General features: G+C 46.9%; 1 protein-coding gene across 1 annotated transcript; it reads right to left on the bottom strand.

Moving 5' to 3' along the window:
• Positions 1 to 268: 268 nt before the first annotated feature.
• LOC138075937 (zinc finger protein 689) lies at positions 269 to 5,541 on the bottom strand. Its single transcript, XM_068968051.1, has 3 exons — positions 5,337 to 5,541; positions 5,013 to 5,126; positions 269 to 3,107 (listed from the first exon to the last, which is right to left on the bottom strand). Exons 1-3 carry the CDS (start codon positions 5,539 to 5,541, stop codon positions 1,924 to 1,926), a joined length of 1,503 nt encoding a protein of 500 aa, XP_068824152.1. The 3' UTR covers positions 269 to 1,923.
• Between the last annotated feature and the right edge of the window lie 11,176 nt (positions 5,542 to 16,717).

The following is a 16,717-nucleotide window of genomic DNA, read 5'->3' as shown; positions in this document are numbered from 1 at the left end:
TTCCTAGGAAAGGAAATAGTTGGGTTAGCCTGGTGATAAAAGCAGGGAAAATAATCAGTTCTACAACAGAAGGTGAGGCAGAATTCTAGTAGGTCTCTGCTAGGGAAGGGCAAGGTTTCTATTAGAACTATAAAAATGTCTCCTCAGTCAAGGAACTAGATTTATATTTTATAAACAATAATTCCACAGGGAACATAGTCACTCATCAGACATTTTAATGAATCCCAATCTGATATGACCTCTGCTTTGGGGTAGCCCATCAATCCAAGAAGAAACAGTTACAATGCAACTTGCTAAAAACCAGAACAGAGGTAATTACAAACACTCTGCCCCAGCCACACACCCTTGGGGCTGATGGCAGAAGAAATGAGGGAAGAAGCAATGGATAGGAGGATGAAAGACTCCAAGGGTTGGACTATACATCATGTTTGGAAATTCCAATTTGGTGCAGTTCCCCAAGGCCAGGTGGTAGGCCTTGTTTAATTAATTCAGTAAAGCTTTACTGAGCACCTACTTAGGGATGGGTGCCATGAAGGCATATCAAAGGTTAAAACATGTTGCTGCTGCCATATGGAGCTTCTGTGAGGGAGGCAGGCATGAACACAACTTGATGACTAGACTTCTGCTTCATATTCAATTATCTAACTTTCTAACTTTCCTGAATGGCGTCGCCTCATTTCACGAAAGATGCTGACAGAGGAATCGACAGAAGGTTCTGTACTAGTGTTTCCTTATTCTCATGAGAATCAGGGAGTGAAACCCAGTTCCCAAGAAATTCAGATCCACCAGATAAAGTACAAGCTGGTCCTGGTTTTACTTCTTGCTGCTAGACCACAGCTCCCCCACCCTGCTTTTCCTTAAAATCAGTCTCCCAAAGCTCACCTGTGCTTATGTCCCAGACCTACCTTGAACCAAACTTCCAAACACAGGGTGCAGAAGACTTAAGCATGTGGTTTAAAAAAACAAGCTTAGATATATAGGTGTCTGCAACCCAATAAAGCCCTGGTACACTGTCACCACCTCCAATCCAGTACAATCTAGACCTCTTCAAACAAGTCCAGACCAAGGAGGTATAGTGCACACTATGATGCTGGCTTATTTTGTATGACTCTTTTAAAAAGACATCGAAAAACCAGGACCTGCCTGGGAGAGATCACGTGTGGGAACTGAAAGCCTGTCTTTTAGGAATGATTGACCAAATTAATGCTATTTAACCTGAAAACAAGGAGGCCTGGCGTGCTGCAATTCATGGGGTTGCAAAGAGTCAGACACCACTGAGCAACTGAACTGAACCTGAAAACATGGAAACATATCTGTGATTAAGTTTTCTGAAGGGCTGCCACGTAGATTAAGTTTTAAACATATTCTGGGCAAGGCTTCCAGGGAAGGAGAATGTAGTACCTAAAGGCCTTCTAAAGGTCAGAGCTATGCCACAGTGAAAGGACCCGCCTTGTGAGGTAGTGAGCTGCATTAAGGGAGGTTTTAAAGGGCAGATCACTTGGCAGGAATACTGTCAAAAGGGGGCTAAACCAAGTTTGTTTTAAACCTAGCAAGGAAGAAGAGGCAGAGGAGGGGGAAGATCTTGCACCCCATGAATGGGATCCTCCTGACTGCATGCACAAACTAGAAAACACAGCCCCTAAATGAGATGGGGAGAACCTTTAGCCTGATACCCCACACAGAGCAAGTCCTTTAGGACAGGGCAGGTTGGAAAATTTTTACCGCATAATGTCCCCTCTCCTTCCTGAGGCTGTCTGTTCTAGATACATGTATTAAGGCAGCCAGCATGGTAGAATACACTAAACTTCAGCTCTGTATAGCAACAGGGTTTAGTTCTGACTCTGATCTGTATGATCAGGGGGCTCCTACCCTTTTCTGGGCCCCCTCCATGAAGTGAAATGAACTTACACAGTCCCTCCCCTTCTAAAGGGCCTGGCCTTTCTGGCTAGGCACCCCTATGGCAGATCTAGGGCCACAGTTCTGGACGCTGGGGCTACACTTGTGGACCGCCAGAGACCACCTCTGGCGGAAGCAGCGGCCACACTCCAGGCAGGGGAAGGGCTTCTCCCCCGTGTGCAGGAGCTGATGCTGAGCCAAGTGGCTCCACTGGGCAAAGCGCTTGGAGCACAGGTCGCAGGCGTAGGGCCGCTCGCCCGAGTGGACGCGCCGGTGACTGGCTAGCAGTGAGGGGTAGGCGAATCGGCGACCACAGTCATCACACGCGTGCAGCTTCTCCTTCTCCTTCGTGTGTGTGCTGCGGTGGATGGCGAGGGAGCCGCTCCGTCGGAAGGCGCGGCCGCAGTCCGGGCAGGGGTACGGCTTCTCTCCCGTGTGCAAGAGCTGGTGCTGGAGCAGTGTGCTGCGCTGGGAGAAGCGGGCTTCGCAGTGCTCGCAGGCATAGGGACGTTCCCCAGAGTGCACCCGCTGGTGACTGACCAGGCGAGAGGAGGACGAGAAGCGCCGCTCGCAGTCCGGGCACGGGTAGGGCTTCTCGCCCGTGTGGATGCGCTGGTGGATGACCAGGGCAGTGCGCTGGCGGAAGCGCCGGTTGCATTCCAGGCAGGGGTAGGGCTTCTCTCCGGTGTGTGTACGCTGGTGGATGGCGAGCAGGGAGGGGTAGGCGAAGCGACGCCCGCAGCTCGGGCACTGGTGGGGTTTTTCACCCGTGTGCGTGGTCCGGTGATTGGCCAAGGACCGACTCCTCCGGAAGCAGCGGCCACAGTCAGGACAGTGGTAGGGCTTCTCGCCTGTGTGGATGACCTGGTGCTGGGAGAGGTTCTTGCGCTGGGAGAACCGCTTGCCGCACTGGTCACAAACGTAGGGACATTCCCCAGAGTGTGCCCGCCGATGACTGACCAGCAGGGACGGGTAGGAAAAGCGGCGCCCACAGTCCGGGCAAGGGTAAGGCTTTTTCAGATTCTGGGCACACTTGTGGCTCTGCAGGGCTGGGTGATCGGGAAAGGTACAACCACAGTCAGGGCAGATGGGACTTCCTGAGGTCTGCCGGGGAATCAGGCGGGGTTTGCTGGGCCGCCGACCACGCTTCCCCTTTCGGGGCGCTTCCTTAGGTGGGAATACTTCCTTCTCTTCATTCTTCTTTCTGGTTTCTACAGGGACACAAAGGAGAAATTAACAAATACTGGGCTTCTACTCTTTCCTATTAGTGTTACAGGTTATAAAACAGACTCAACACCATCTTCAAGGAGTGTTAGTGACACAGACAACCAACCAAGTGAGACATACCACTCCAGAATATGGAGGGTACTACTGAAGCCCCTAATCCAGCTTGGAGAAGTCAGGGAAGGTTTCTTGGAAAGATTAACCTGACTATAAAAACTAAAAAATTTTTGAAGAGGTTAAATTTAAGGCAGGAAATGAAAACAAATGAGGTATGATCTGGCAGTAACTAGGTCATAAGGCCCTCTAAGTCCATGCTTCTCAAATTTTATTGTGATCCTAATCATTTGGAGGGTTTAATGAAACACATTAGGGCTTCGCAGGTGACGCAGTGGTAAAGCTGCCTATTAATGCAGGAAACTCAGGAGATGAGGGTTCAATTCCCAGGTTGGGAAGAACCCCTTAGAGGAGGAAAGGGCAACCGAATCCAGTATTCTTGTCTGGAGGATCCCATGGACAGAGTAGCTTTGCGAGCTACAGTCCATGGAGTCGCAGAGTTGGACACGACCCAGCGACTGAGCATGCGGGTATGAAACAGACTGTGGGGCCCTACTCCCAGTTTGGGATTCAGCAGGTCTAAGGTGGGGCCTGGGATTCTGCATTTTCCCATACACTCCCAAGTGATGCTGCTGCTGCTGCTGCTGGTTGTCTGAGACCACACTCTGGGAACCAAACCTAAATATACAGCCAAATCAACTGGGGCTATTGAAAATACACACACACACATGCACACACATCTATATGAGTAAATGAATAGTTCTGGGATAGGGTCCAGAAATGTGTATTTTCACCAAATTCCCCAATTGAGTTACATATAACTGCCAACCATTTGACAACTGCCTTGGCAAAAACTGAAAAGTTTTAAGCAAGGAAGTATGTCAAAACTTAGAAAAAATCCCTGCTCTTAGAGAACCTGGCAAAGAAACTCCAGTTACCTGAATGGCCTTAATCAGAGCCTTACTTCATCCTGAGGGCTAAAGATTCCTGCACTGATCAGGGTCACTTGGCCAGAAGGGCAAAAAGAGGCCAGTGCATGCCAGACCACTCTTCCCTCATCCTTTCAATCCAAACCTGGAAAACTCAAGAGGTATAGGTACTCTCAGTGTTAGCTGCTCAGTCCTGTCTGACCTTGCGACTCCATGAACCACAGTCCACCAGGCTCTTCTGTCCACTGAATTCTCCAAGCAAAAATACTGGAGTGGGGTGCCATGCCCTTCTCAAGGGAATTTTCCTGACCCAGGGATTGAACCTGGGTCTCCTGCATTGCAGGCAGATTCTTTACCTTCAGAGCTTCCAGGGAAGCCCTATAGGCTGTCTTAGAGCCCAATTTAAAACAGGCTGGAGGCAGAGTCCTGGGAAGGAGGCAAGAGGGTGTTGGAAGTGGAGGTTTAGTTGCTCAGTCATGTCTGACTCTTTGGGACCCCATGGACTGTTGCCGACCAGGCTCCTCTGTCCATAGGATTCTCCAGGCAAGAATACTGGAATGGAGAGCCTTTTCCTTCTCCAGGTGATCTTCCTGACCCAGGGATCCAACCAGGGTCTCCTGCGTTGGCAGATGGATTCTTTACCACTGAGCCACCTGGGAAGCCCCAAGAGGATGGTAACTCTTATTAAAAGTTCACTGATCCATTTACACAACAGACAACTGCATGTGGTCAGTTCAGAAATTGACAACAGGGATTGGACACCATCACAGAGAAAAAAACTCTGAAGTTGTGAAAATAAATACAGTAAATGGAGCATTCCAGCTTGGGTCATAGCTACCCCTCGGCACCGAAAAACTCTGGACTGAGTCATTAGAGGCTGCAAGCCCTCCAGAGGCATTTTCCACTCACTTCTTTGGACTGCTACCCCTTTTGGGCACTCCTGTGGATCCAGGGCAGCCGTTTCCCAATCATCAGTATTTCGTTCCAACCAGGAGATGAGGGCTGGTTTGGGACCTGCGCAGCCTGAGGGAAGGAGAACCAGTCAGGCCCAGCTCATACACAATCCTGGGTAGATTGATCTACCCGGTGGCATCATCTGCCCAGCTCCCGTCCTCCTCCCCTGACACAACGTGGTCGCAGGCCAGGACCCTGGACCTCTAGACTCCCTGCTTTCTCCCACCCCCAGCTCCTCCATCCCTTCGGGCCGCGGAAGCAGACTGGGTCGGGCCTCACCGAGCGCGCCCAGGTGGCCGTAGGTCTCCTGCATCACGTCCCGGTATAGGGCCCTCTGCGCGGGCCGCAGACACCCCCATTCCTCCCGGGAGAAGTACAAGGCCACGTCCCCGAACTTCACCGCCCTCGGTCTCCTTCCCCTTCTCCGGCCGGGTCTGGCCTCTCCTGGTCCCCGCACAGGAAGCGGAGGCGAAGGCCGCGCCATTGGACCCGAGAAGCCGGCACCACGGCCTTGCCCGTCCCAGCGTCGGCCCCTGGGCGCTGGAGGGGCCGGGGATTTGGGAGCCCCCGCCGGACCCGTGCGGAGCGTGCCGGGGAGGCCCGGCGGGAACCGGAATCAGCCGCCTGCGGGGCTAACGGAAACCTTTCGCTGTTATTCAGGAAACTCCTGCCCGAACTTGGGTGAAAGGCACCGGAAGATGCCTTCGGGGAAAATGGCGGCGCCGCTACTGCACCGCCTTTGCCTGAAACACAGGCAGCTTCCAGCTATCGATTTTATTGACCGGAGCGCCATGCCGGCTGCCTAACCTCTTTGCCCTCAAGTGTGATGGCGCTGCGATTGGGCTTCACGCCCTTTTTTCCCCCGTTCCACGCGCTCATTGGGCAGCGGCCGAAGATCGACCATTCTGATTGGATGATGCCGAAAGCGGCCTGTTTAAACGAAGCCAAGGGAAGCGTAAGGGCAGATAAGCTGGACCCTCGGGTCGGGTGACTGCCAGGAGTCTTGAGGTGGAAAGGGGCGAACCCGTCGGGGTCAGGAACGGTCCCCTGTTCCCTAGAGGTGCAGCCCAGCCGAGGCAGGGAAGGATTTCAGCGACGGAGCCACTCTGGCCAACCGGGGCCCGCGATTTCCCTGGGTTGTTTTTCCTGGCTTTCTCTTCTGATAGTGGGTTAGTTCCTTATTGCCCTTTGGGGAAGGGAATTAATATTCGTGTTTCCTGTACGCAGGTACCACGCCCAACATATTACACATTTCAACATTTATTTTTTGCTACTTCTGTGTAAAGTGATGCTTATCATCCTGGTTCTACCGATGAGGAAAAAGTCAGAGGGTACTTGCTAGTAAGCAGAAGGAACAAAGATTTTGTGATACTGAAGAAAAACGCACCAGCCTGAAACTTGCGAGTTGAGTTTTATTCAGGGACCTTAACTGAGGACTATATTCTCTCCGATAGCTCTGAGGAACTGCTCCGAGGAAGGAGCCAGTATATATAGCAGATTTTGTTGGAAATAATATTTCCACAAAAAATATGTGTTGGAAATAATCAAAAGATTTTTGCTGATCACAAAAAACCCCGACATTTCAAATTAATGATACTGTACTTTTCTCTGTTGGAAGAGCATCGGAACGTGTTGAAAATGTTCTTTAGATATGCAACTTATTGTAACTATAGCCCAGTATCTAAAGAATAGAATGTTTCCTGTATTTTTCCGTCTTGAATTCACCTCAGGGTGCCCATTAGGACAGGGACAGGGGGACTTGGCGGTTTTAGTGGCTGATGGCGGGCAACATTTGCGGTTTATTAATTCATTAATTCATTATTCATTTATTCATGCCAACATTATAGCATGAATAGCAGGATATCTTCCCTCTCCATAGGGCCCCGCCCTCTTGGTGTGCGGGGGTACCCCCCTAGGCTTGTAAGATCTCAGTTCCCCCATCAGGAATTGAACCCTAGCCACAGAAGCGAGAGCCTGGAATCCTAACCCCTTGGCCACAGGGATCTCTCATACAGGGTCTACCCCACCCCCCATACAGGGGCCCCTCTTGGTCATAAATTCAAGTTAGGTTTAAGAGGCATTTCATAATCAATTTGTCCCATGGCACCAGGAATTTTCATTTCTAGGTCAGAGGAGGATTTTATTGATCAGCCACCCAATGTGCTATTTTTGGATTAGGACCAGGAAATGTTTTCCCCTGTTGCTTCTTCATACCTAGAGTCACACTGTTAGAATTATTTAATATAGAGTTATATATATGATCAATTGCCTCAAGACATTTAGACACCATTAATTCTGTTGGAGGCCTGGTTATACATTAGGTAATGCAAGAAGTGAAGTGAAGTCGCTCAGTCGTGTCCGACTCTTTGTGACCCCATGGACTGTAGCCCACCAGGCTCCTCCATCCATGGGGTTCTCCAGGCAAGAACACTGGAGTGGGTTGCCATTTCCTTCTCCAGGGGATCTTCCTGACCCAGGGATCGAACCCAGATCTCCTGCAATGCAGGCAGACACTTTAACCTCTGAGCCACCAGGGAAGCTGGTTATACATTAGGTAATGCAAGAGGCAACAATCTTATAAAATAAATAGGCTATAAGTAATACAGCTAGTAATATTAATAAGATTATAGTACAGCAGAGAGACACAGGGCTTCCCTTGTGGCTCTGTCAGGAAAGAATCTGCCTGCAATGAGGGAGACCTGGGTTCGATCCCTGGTTTGGGAAGATCTGCTTGAAGAGGGCATGGCAACCCACTCCAGTATTCTTGCCTGGAGAATCCCCATGGACAGAGGAACCTGATGGGCTGCAGTCCATGGGGTTGCAAAGAGTCGAACATGACTAAGCGACTAAGCACAGCACAGCAGAGAGACACAGAGCATACATAATTTGAAAACAACAAAAAGCGAACAAATTTCAATGATTAGTATAGCTAGTTGTGATTTGGTTATAAGAAGCCATCAAGTCCAGAGGTGAACTAGCTATGCTCAGTCATTCAGTGTGTCCAACTCTTGTGACCCCATGGACTGCAGCCTGACAGGCTCCTCTGTTCATGGAATTCTCCAAGCAGGAATACTGGAGTGGGTTGCCATTTCCTATTCCATGGGATCTTCCCGACCCAGGAATCAAGCCCCCATCTTGTGCATCTCCTGCATTGGCAGGCAGATTCTTAACCACTGTGCCACCAAAAACAGTATAGCTGTTCCTCTGAAATTGAAAAATATAATTTATTACCCAGCAACTCCTCTTTGAGTATATACTCCAAAGAAGTCAAAGCAGGGTCTTAAGGAGATATTTATGCACACACATGTTTATAACAGCATTATCCACAATAGTCAAGAGGTGGTAGCAACCCAAGTATCTGTGGACCAATGAATGGATAATGAAAATGTGGTGTTTACAAACAATGGAATATTAACCAGTCAAAAAATTAAGAAATTCTGCAACATGCTACAATTGAGATGAAACTTGAGGACATTATACTAAGTGAAATAAACCAGTCACAAAATGATAAATACTGTATGGCTGCACTTATATGAAGTATCTAAAGTAGCCAGTTTCATAGAAACAAAGTAGCATGGTGGTTGGGTGATTATCATGGGCTGAGGAGAGAGGAATAGGAAGGTGTTTTTTTTTCTTTTTTTTTTTTCCTCTTGTTTTCTTTTTTGTTGTTATTCTAGTGGGGTTATAGAAAGGATTATATACCATGATTGGATGGGAGTTAACCCAGGGGTGCAAGGTTGGCATGACATCTGAAAATTAATTCATGTAATACATCATGTGTCAATAAAATAAAGACAAAGACCACAGAATCATCTTAACAGATGTGCAAAAAGAATTTGACAAAATCTTTTACATTTCCTTTACATGCAGTGTCCAGAAAAGGCACATCTACAGAGACCGAAAGCAGATTAGGGTTGCCAGGAGCTGAGGGAGGAGAGAATGAGGAGTGATAGCTGAGGAGTTTCTTTCTGGGGTTATGAAAATGTGCTTAGTTGATTGTGGTGATGGTTTCATAACTCTAAATATACTAAAAAAAAAAAATAAAACCCACAACCATTGAATTGTACAGTTTAAACGGGTGAATTATATGGTGTGTGAATAATATCTCAATAAAGCCGTTAAAAAACAAAACTATGTCTTGCCTGGAGAATCCCAGGGACGGGGGAGCCTGGTGGGCTGCCCTCTCTGGGGTAGCACAGAGTTGGACACGACTAAACCGACTTAGCAGTAGCAGCAGCAGTCATAGACATAGCAAGATGATCGTGGTAAATAATTATAAAAGGCTTCGTAGACACTCTAGGACAGCCCCTCCCCAAGCTTCAGCTCACTACGCCCTCTGTTCCTCTCCCCTTCAGGCATTTTGCCCGGTTTGAGTAATCCGCTTCTGCGGCTCCCGTCTAAGAACTCGCTTAATTAGGTACGCTGTGAATAGACGAATAAAGGGAGGAGACCACGAAAGGCCCTCACAGAGTGCCCCCAGGTGGCCATAGGTCTCTACATCACTTTCGGTAAAGAGCCTTCTGCGCCTCAGATTTCACTTCTCCAAGAAGAAATACTCGGCCGCGGCGGTAAAGCTAAACAGCTCACAGCCTCCTTGGCGGGATCCAGGCTCTGGGCTTCAACTGCGGAACGGTGCTGGTGCGGCGCTTGAATTCTTCCAGTCCCCAAGTCCTGGATGCCCCAAACCAAGGGCCACTCTCTTTTCCGAGCCAAGGAGCACTGCCCTGCTAGACCCGGCGTCTGAGTCGGCCCGGATCTGGCTACACGTGGGGCCAAGCTGCGGCCAAAACAGAGGAATCATAGCGTCGTGAGTCACTCTAGGACTCAAGAGTGAACAAAGGCATCGGAAAATGCCCTAAGAGAATATGGCGGCGACTGCCTTCACAACCATCATTCAAATACAGTCGGAAGCTAGTCATTCGTTTCCTTCAGATGATCTTATCAAATAAGAGCCAGCTCCAAATATTTAGCTCCAGCTCTTAATACTCCTAACCCCTCATTGGTGCTTGCGGAGATTAGCTTGAGGACGTGTCTTCTGACAATGCCCAGTGATTGGAATGTTTACATCACTGAAATAACGAAGTCCACGCTGATTGGCCTCCTGGGCCAGACTCCAGGACGCTGTTGCTAGGTAACGCCTGACAGAGGGCCAGGTTCGCAGGTCTGCAGCAGGAGTCCCCAGGAGGTTACTAATGCAGGGAGCCCGAACTGATCAGCGCCCTCTGGGAGATTCTACGTCAACTCTTTCTGTTCTGCTGACCCCCAAGGCCTCAGAGAGTGCGTCCTGACAGCAAAATGAACTGGGTTCATGTCCTGAGATATGCCGGTTTTATGGAACTGAGCACCTTTATGGAATTTCTACATTGTTCCAGGTGCAAAACAGTCTTCTCATTGGAATCATCTAACTCTGAGCAACGCTCCATGTGAGGTCAGGGAGTGTGGTCCCTATTAAAGACTCTTTGCAACCCCAAGGACTGTAGCCTGCCAGGCCCCTCCGTCCATGGGATTTTCCAGGCACGAGTACTGGAGTGGGTTGCCATTTCCTTCTCCAGGGGATCTTCCCAACCCAGGGGTCGAACCCAGGTCTCCCGCATTGCAAGTGGACGCTTTACCGTCTGAGCCACCACGGAAGCCCTATTTAAGAATAAGATTTTTTTTAAAAAAAAGAACATTGAGACTGGGTGACTGGTACCCAGGTCTATCTGGCTCCAAGTCCAGTGCTCTTTCTGACCTAATCACTAGGGCTTTTCCTTCTGAGACATCTTGGCCCTGAGACTGTCCATTTCTTGACAGTCTTGTCATAAAGTCCCTGACAGATTAGCTGGACTTCAGTGACTTACAGAAGAGCCCCCTTCCCTTTTCTCCACCGCTCTGACAGCTGAGTGGGCAAAGTCAGAATTTAACCTGAGCATCTAATAACTATAGTGAAACAAGAAAAACAACCCACACCATGTGCCAGCAGTTGTGCGGTTTGGTGGTTTAGTCGCTAAGTTGTGTCCGACTCTTGCGACCCCATGGACTTTCCGAATGGGGGCGCTCAAGCGCAGTCGAGTTAGAACCTCTTTACTGTAACATTTGTGTGTGCTATGTCGCTTCAGTTGTGTCTGACTCTTTGCGACCCCATGGACTATATAGCCCACCAGGCTCCTCTATCCATAGGATTCTCCAGGCAAGAATACTAGAGTGGGTTGCCATTTCCCTCTCCAGGGGATCTTCCCGACCTAGGGATTAAACCTACGCTTCATGCGGCTCCTGCCTTGCAGGCAGATTCTCTACCGCTGAGGCACCAGGGAAGCCCAACACTGCTAAATTAAGGAACAGCAATAGAATCCAATGTATCTGATTTTGAAGCCCATGTATCCTAACCATTCTGCTGTACAGCTACTCCTGGCACAGCAATTTCTCAAAAATATTGAAATAATGGGGAAAAAATTTGTTTGCTTTCCCCTTCTTACTGGCTACTGGGCTACATTTTCATCACCTGTCCACCTAGGACAAATTCATGCCAACCAGGTTGTTGTCCTACTGATTTGCTAAAGGAATTCTCTCCAAGTCCTGCCAACCTCTTTGTTAAAACACTCTGCCACTTTCCTCCAGTGGCTTCTGAATCCCTTTTTGTTTTGTTGGTTTTATTTTTCAGTTCATCTTTCTGTTTTCTTTGTTACATCCCTTATTTTTAATGTAAATTTCCCGAAGTTTCAGGCATCCAACTGCAGTTGAGAAATCCGCCTCTAGGCCTGCACATCTAACTGGCTGCTAAATATTTTCACATATTTGTTGAGTCGAAAGAGCTTGTTGTTTTTCCTAAACATTTTAGTTGATTATTCAACTATACTTCATTCACGTTGCTAGTATATCAGACCTAAAACCCTGTTATCCTAGTCCTGCCTTCTCATGGCTTTTCCCTGCCAGTTCCAGTCTATTCTGTATCCTATAGTTTAGGATAAATCTGTGGAAAAAAACAGGCAAAGGTCCTCTCAAGATGCTTACATTCCACAGTGGGAGAATGGTCCATTTCTAATAAACATAGATAAGGGTGGGCCCAAGGGTATCAGTTGTCTTGCTCAGAACCAGATAGTCCTGCTCAGTGAAAAACTGTCCTTTGTTCCCCATCATTATCAGAATGCTCCATGGACATTCATGTAGGTAAAAACAGGTTTGTGATTGTCTGAGTACAGAACCTGAATCTACTTTATGTAGAAGCACAAACTTACAAGTACAGTTTTAATCCTGACATTTCCAGGAAAGCCTGTGTATATGGAGGGAAGATTTTATTTTGTTTAGTTTGGAATTTTGCTGAGAATTGTTTGCCATTTTGGAAAATCACAGCATAAATGGCTACACTTGAATCTGAATCAGCAACAGAACCCATCTGTGACAGCCTGAGTTTGTAGCTACTCAGTTTAGTTCAGTTCAGTTGCTCGGTCGTGTCCAACTCTTCGACCCCATGGACCTCAGCATGCCAGGCCTCCCTGTCCATCACCTACTCCCAGAGTTTACCCAAACTCGTGTCCATTGAGTCGGTGATGCCATGCAACCATCTCATCCTCTGTCATTCCCTTCTCCTCCTGCCTTCAATCTTTCCCAGCATCAGGGTCTTTTCCAATGAGTCAGCTCTTTGCATCAGATGGCCAAAGTATTAGAGTTTCAGCTTCAACATCAGTCCTTCCAATGAACACTTAGGATCGATCTCCTTTAGGATGGACTAGTGAGGTCTCGTTGCAGTTCAAGGAACTCTCAAGAGTCTTCTCCAACACCACAGTTCAAAGGCATCAATTCTTTGGCACTCAGCTTTCTTTATAGTCCAGCTCTCACATCCATACATGACTACTGGAGAAACCACAGCTTTGACTAGAGGGACCTTTGTCAGCAAAGCAATGTCTCTGCTTTTTAATATGCTGTCTAGGTTGGTCATAACCTTGCTTCCAAGGAGTAAGCATCTTTTCATTTCATGACTGCAGTCACTATCTGCAGTGATTTTGGAGACCAAAAAAATAAAGTCAGCCACTGTTTCCCCATCTATTTGCCATGAAGTGATGGGGCCAGAAGCCATGATCTTAGTTTTCTGAATGTTGAGATTTAAGTCAACATTTTCACTCTCCTCTTTCAGTTTCATCAAGAGGCTCTTTAGTTCTTCTTCACTTTCTGCCATAAGGGTGGTATCATCTGTGTATTTGAGGTTATTGATATTTCTCTCAGCAATCTTGATTCCAGCTTGTGCTTCATCCAGCCCAGCGTCTCTCATAATGTACTTTGCTGCTGCTGCTGCTGCTGCTGCTAAGTCACGTCAGTCGTGTCCGACTCTGTGCGACCCCATAGACAGCAGCCCACCAGGCTCCTCCATCCATGGGGTTCTCCAGGCAAGAACACTGGAGTGGGTAATGTACTCTGCATGTCAGTTAAATAAGCAGGGTGACAATATACAGCCTTGACGTACTCCTTTTCCTATTTGGAACCAGTCTGTTGTTCCAGGTCCAGTTCTAACTGTTGCTTCCTGACCTGCATACAGATTTCTCAAGAGCCAGGTCAGGTGGTCTGGTATTCCCATCGCTTTCAGAATTTTCCACAGTTTATTGTGATCCACACAGTCAAAGGTTTGTAGCTGCTGTGTTCATAGAAATTCTAGGGAATTCCTTGGCAGTACAATGCTTAGGAATTTCACTGCTGAGGGTGCTGGTTCAATCCCTTATTGGGGAACTAAGATCTTGCAAGCCACTCAGCACAGCCTAAATAACTAAATAGCATTTTTTTTTTAATTTTTAAAAATTAAAAAAGTTAAACAAAAAATCCTATATGTGAAGTGTTAGTCACTCAGTCATGTCTGACCCTTTGCAACCCCATGGACTGTAGCCCACCAGGCTCCTCTGTCTGTGGAATTCTCCAGGCAAGAATACTTGAGTGGGTCGCCATTCCTTCCTCCAGGAGATCTTCCCAATCCAGGGATTGAACCCAGGTTTTCCCACATTGCAGGCAGATTCTTCACCATCTGAACCAGCAGGGAAGCCTTTTGTGTAGGTGCAAGCATATTTCTATATGAACACTTCACTAAATCCTTTGGCAAAGCCTTACCCAAGCATTTACATATTGAGATGTACATTTTTTTTTTAAATTTAAAGCATAATATACACAAAGGTGCACAAATCTTAAGTGTAAGCTCAATGAATTTTCATAAAATGAACACACCCACACAACCAGTATCCAGATCAAGAAACCAAAGCATTTCCTAGAAACCTCTTATGCACCTTCTAGTCGCCACTTTTCCCAAAGATAACCACTAGTCCAATTTCTAACATTACAGATTAGTTTTGCCTCTTTTCGAACATAATACAAATGGAATCTTTTTGTATACACACACACACATTTTAACATCTACCTTCTTCTGCTTCAAAATTCACTCATTGTTGCCTATAGCTGTAATTTTTATTCTAAGTTATGTATAGGTTACCACTGGATACATATTTTTAAGTTAATGATTTTGTCCTTTAAATTGTATTAAGGGTTAGTGATTTTCAGAAAATAGGATTGTAGATGGGTTATTTCTCTACTCATTTATTTTGTCACAGTAAAAGGAGCATATATTCAACACATTTATTCTAAAAGGTGTGCATTAGTTCTTTTTAAGACATCTTTTATACATTTATATTTTTTAAAGATTTATTTATGCTATTTTTGTCTGTGTTGCTTCTTCATTGCCATATGCAGACTTTCTCCAGTTGCCATGAACAAGGGTTATGAGGTTTATTGTGGTGCACAGGCTTCTCATTGCAGTGGCTTCTCTTGTTGCGGAGCTCGAGCTTTAGAACTCAGGTTTATTAGTTGTGGCACATGGGCTTAGTTACTCCTCAGCACGTGGGATCTTCCTGGACCAGGGATCAAACCCATGTCCCCGGCGTTGGCAGGCAGATTCTTAACCACTGGACTGCCAGGGAAGCCCGTGTGCGTTAGTTATGGAAGGCTGACACTCAAAAATTATTTGCAGCCTTCTGAGTTTACCCTCTGCCCCTCTGCACAGTTGTACTGACCCATGTACAATCTTCTCCTTCCCCCAAACCCTTTTCCTTCAGTTCTTAGATGATTCATCACTTTTTCTGAGAATTGCTCTAGCTCTGCTTATGTCCTTTTTGGGAATCTGTATATAAGCTGAGTTTAGCATTTATGTCACTATTCACCATTCTCTTTGCTTCTCTCTGTGGACAAGGACTCTCATTGTCTTGCTTGCCACAGTATTTTTTGTGTGTCTGGCATGTGGTTGGCGTTTTAAAAATGTGTTGAACAAATAGATGGACATGTCATCTCATATTTAGAGCCTTTTTGACAAGCCTTGGCCCTTGCCTCCTTCACCTAGGCCTCTTTCTCTAGGGCAAAGGTCTTGGCATATGAGTGTGGTTTTCTTTTTTTTCAATATGTACTTATTTATTTGGCTGCGCTGGGTCTTAGTTGTGGCTTTTGATCTTCATTTTGGCATGCAAACTCTTAGTTGCACCATATGGGATCTAGTTCCCTGACCAGGGAATGAATCCAGGGCCCCTGCATTGGGAGCATGGAATCATAGCTACTGGACCACCAGGGAAGTCCCCGTGAATGTGTTTTCTGCGTGTCATGGACCTTCCTGCCCCAGCACTGCTACTGATACCACTATCTCTCTTTCTTCCCACCTATAATGTTGGGTGCACCCATTTCTAGACTTGTATTCTGAGTGTTGTCTAGAGCTGGCGGTCACCTGAAACCACAGAAGGCCAGGAATGGCTTTGAGACAACAGGGCAGCTGTCCAGCACAACATCCTCCACTGCGGTTGAGTCAGCTTCCTCACAGGCACCATCTGTTCTCATTTTTGATTCTTTTTCAGGTGTGATAGGAGTATTTAAAATGCCTTTAAGGAATATGTCCGCAATGAAGATTTTAAACCTCTGTCAAAAATGGCCTACTCTCTCTGAAATATTTTCCTATTAATTGCAGTAGGAACTTTCAAGATTTGGATATTCCATTTTCTTTAGTACAAAAACACTGGTATTTTTGTTAGTGATGGTGCAAGTCTGGGTGCAATTGGGAGAAAGAATCCACACAGCAATTTCAACAAGGATGAATTAATTATCAGGAATTCCTTGGTTGCCTGGTGGTTAGGATTCTGGGCTTTCACTGCTGTGGCCCAGGTTCAATCCCTGTTCAGGGAACTGAGATTCTACACAGCCAAAGGGGCAAAAAAAAAAAAAAAGAAAGAAAGAAAGAAAATCAACTATAAAAGTGAAGTGAAAGTCACTCAGTCGTGTCTGACTCTTTGCGACCCCATGGATTGTTATAGTCCATGGAATTCTCTATACCAGAATACTGGAATGGGTAGTCTTTCCCTTCTCCAGGGATCTTCCCAGCCTATGGATGGAGTGAACCCAGGTCTCCTGTGTTGCAGACGGATTCTTTGCCAGCTGAGCCACAAGGGTAGCCCCAACTATAAAAGGGAGTTAGAGAAATGAGGAATTGGATTATATATTAGTTTCCTAGGGCTGCCATGACAAATGACCACAAACTGAGTGCCTTAAGACAACACAAGGACTTTCCTGGTGGTCCAGTGGTGAAGAATCCGCCTGCCAATGCAGGGGACGTGGGTTCGATCCCTGGTCCAGAAAGATTCCGCATGCTATGGGGCAACTAAGCCTGTGTGCCA

Source organism: Capricornis sumatraensis, chromosome 3 (genome assembly GCF_032405125.1).
Source record: "Capricornis sumatraensis isolate serow.1 chromosome 3, serow.2, whole genome shotgun sequence".
NCBI classification, from domain to species: domain Eukaryota; kingdom Metazoa; phylum Chordata; class Mammalia; order Artiodactyla; family Bovidae; genus Capricornis; species Capricornis sumatraensis.
The sequence above is the reverse complement of the archived record's forward strand: the minus strand, read 5'-3'. Positions and strand labels throughout refer to the sequence as shown.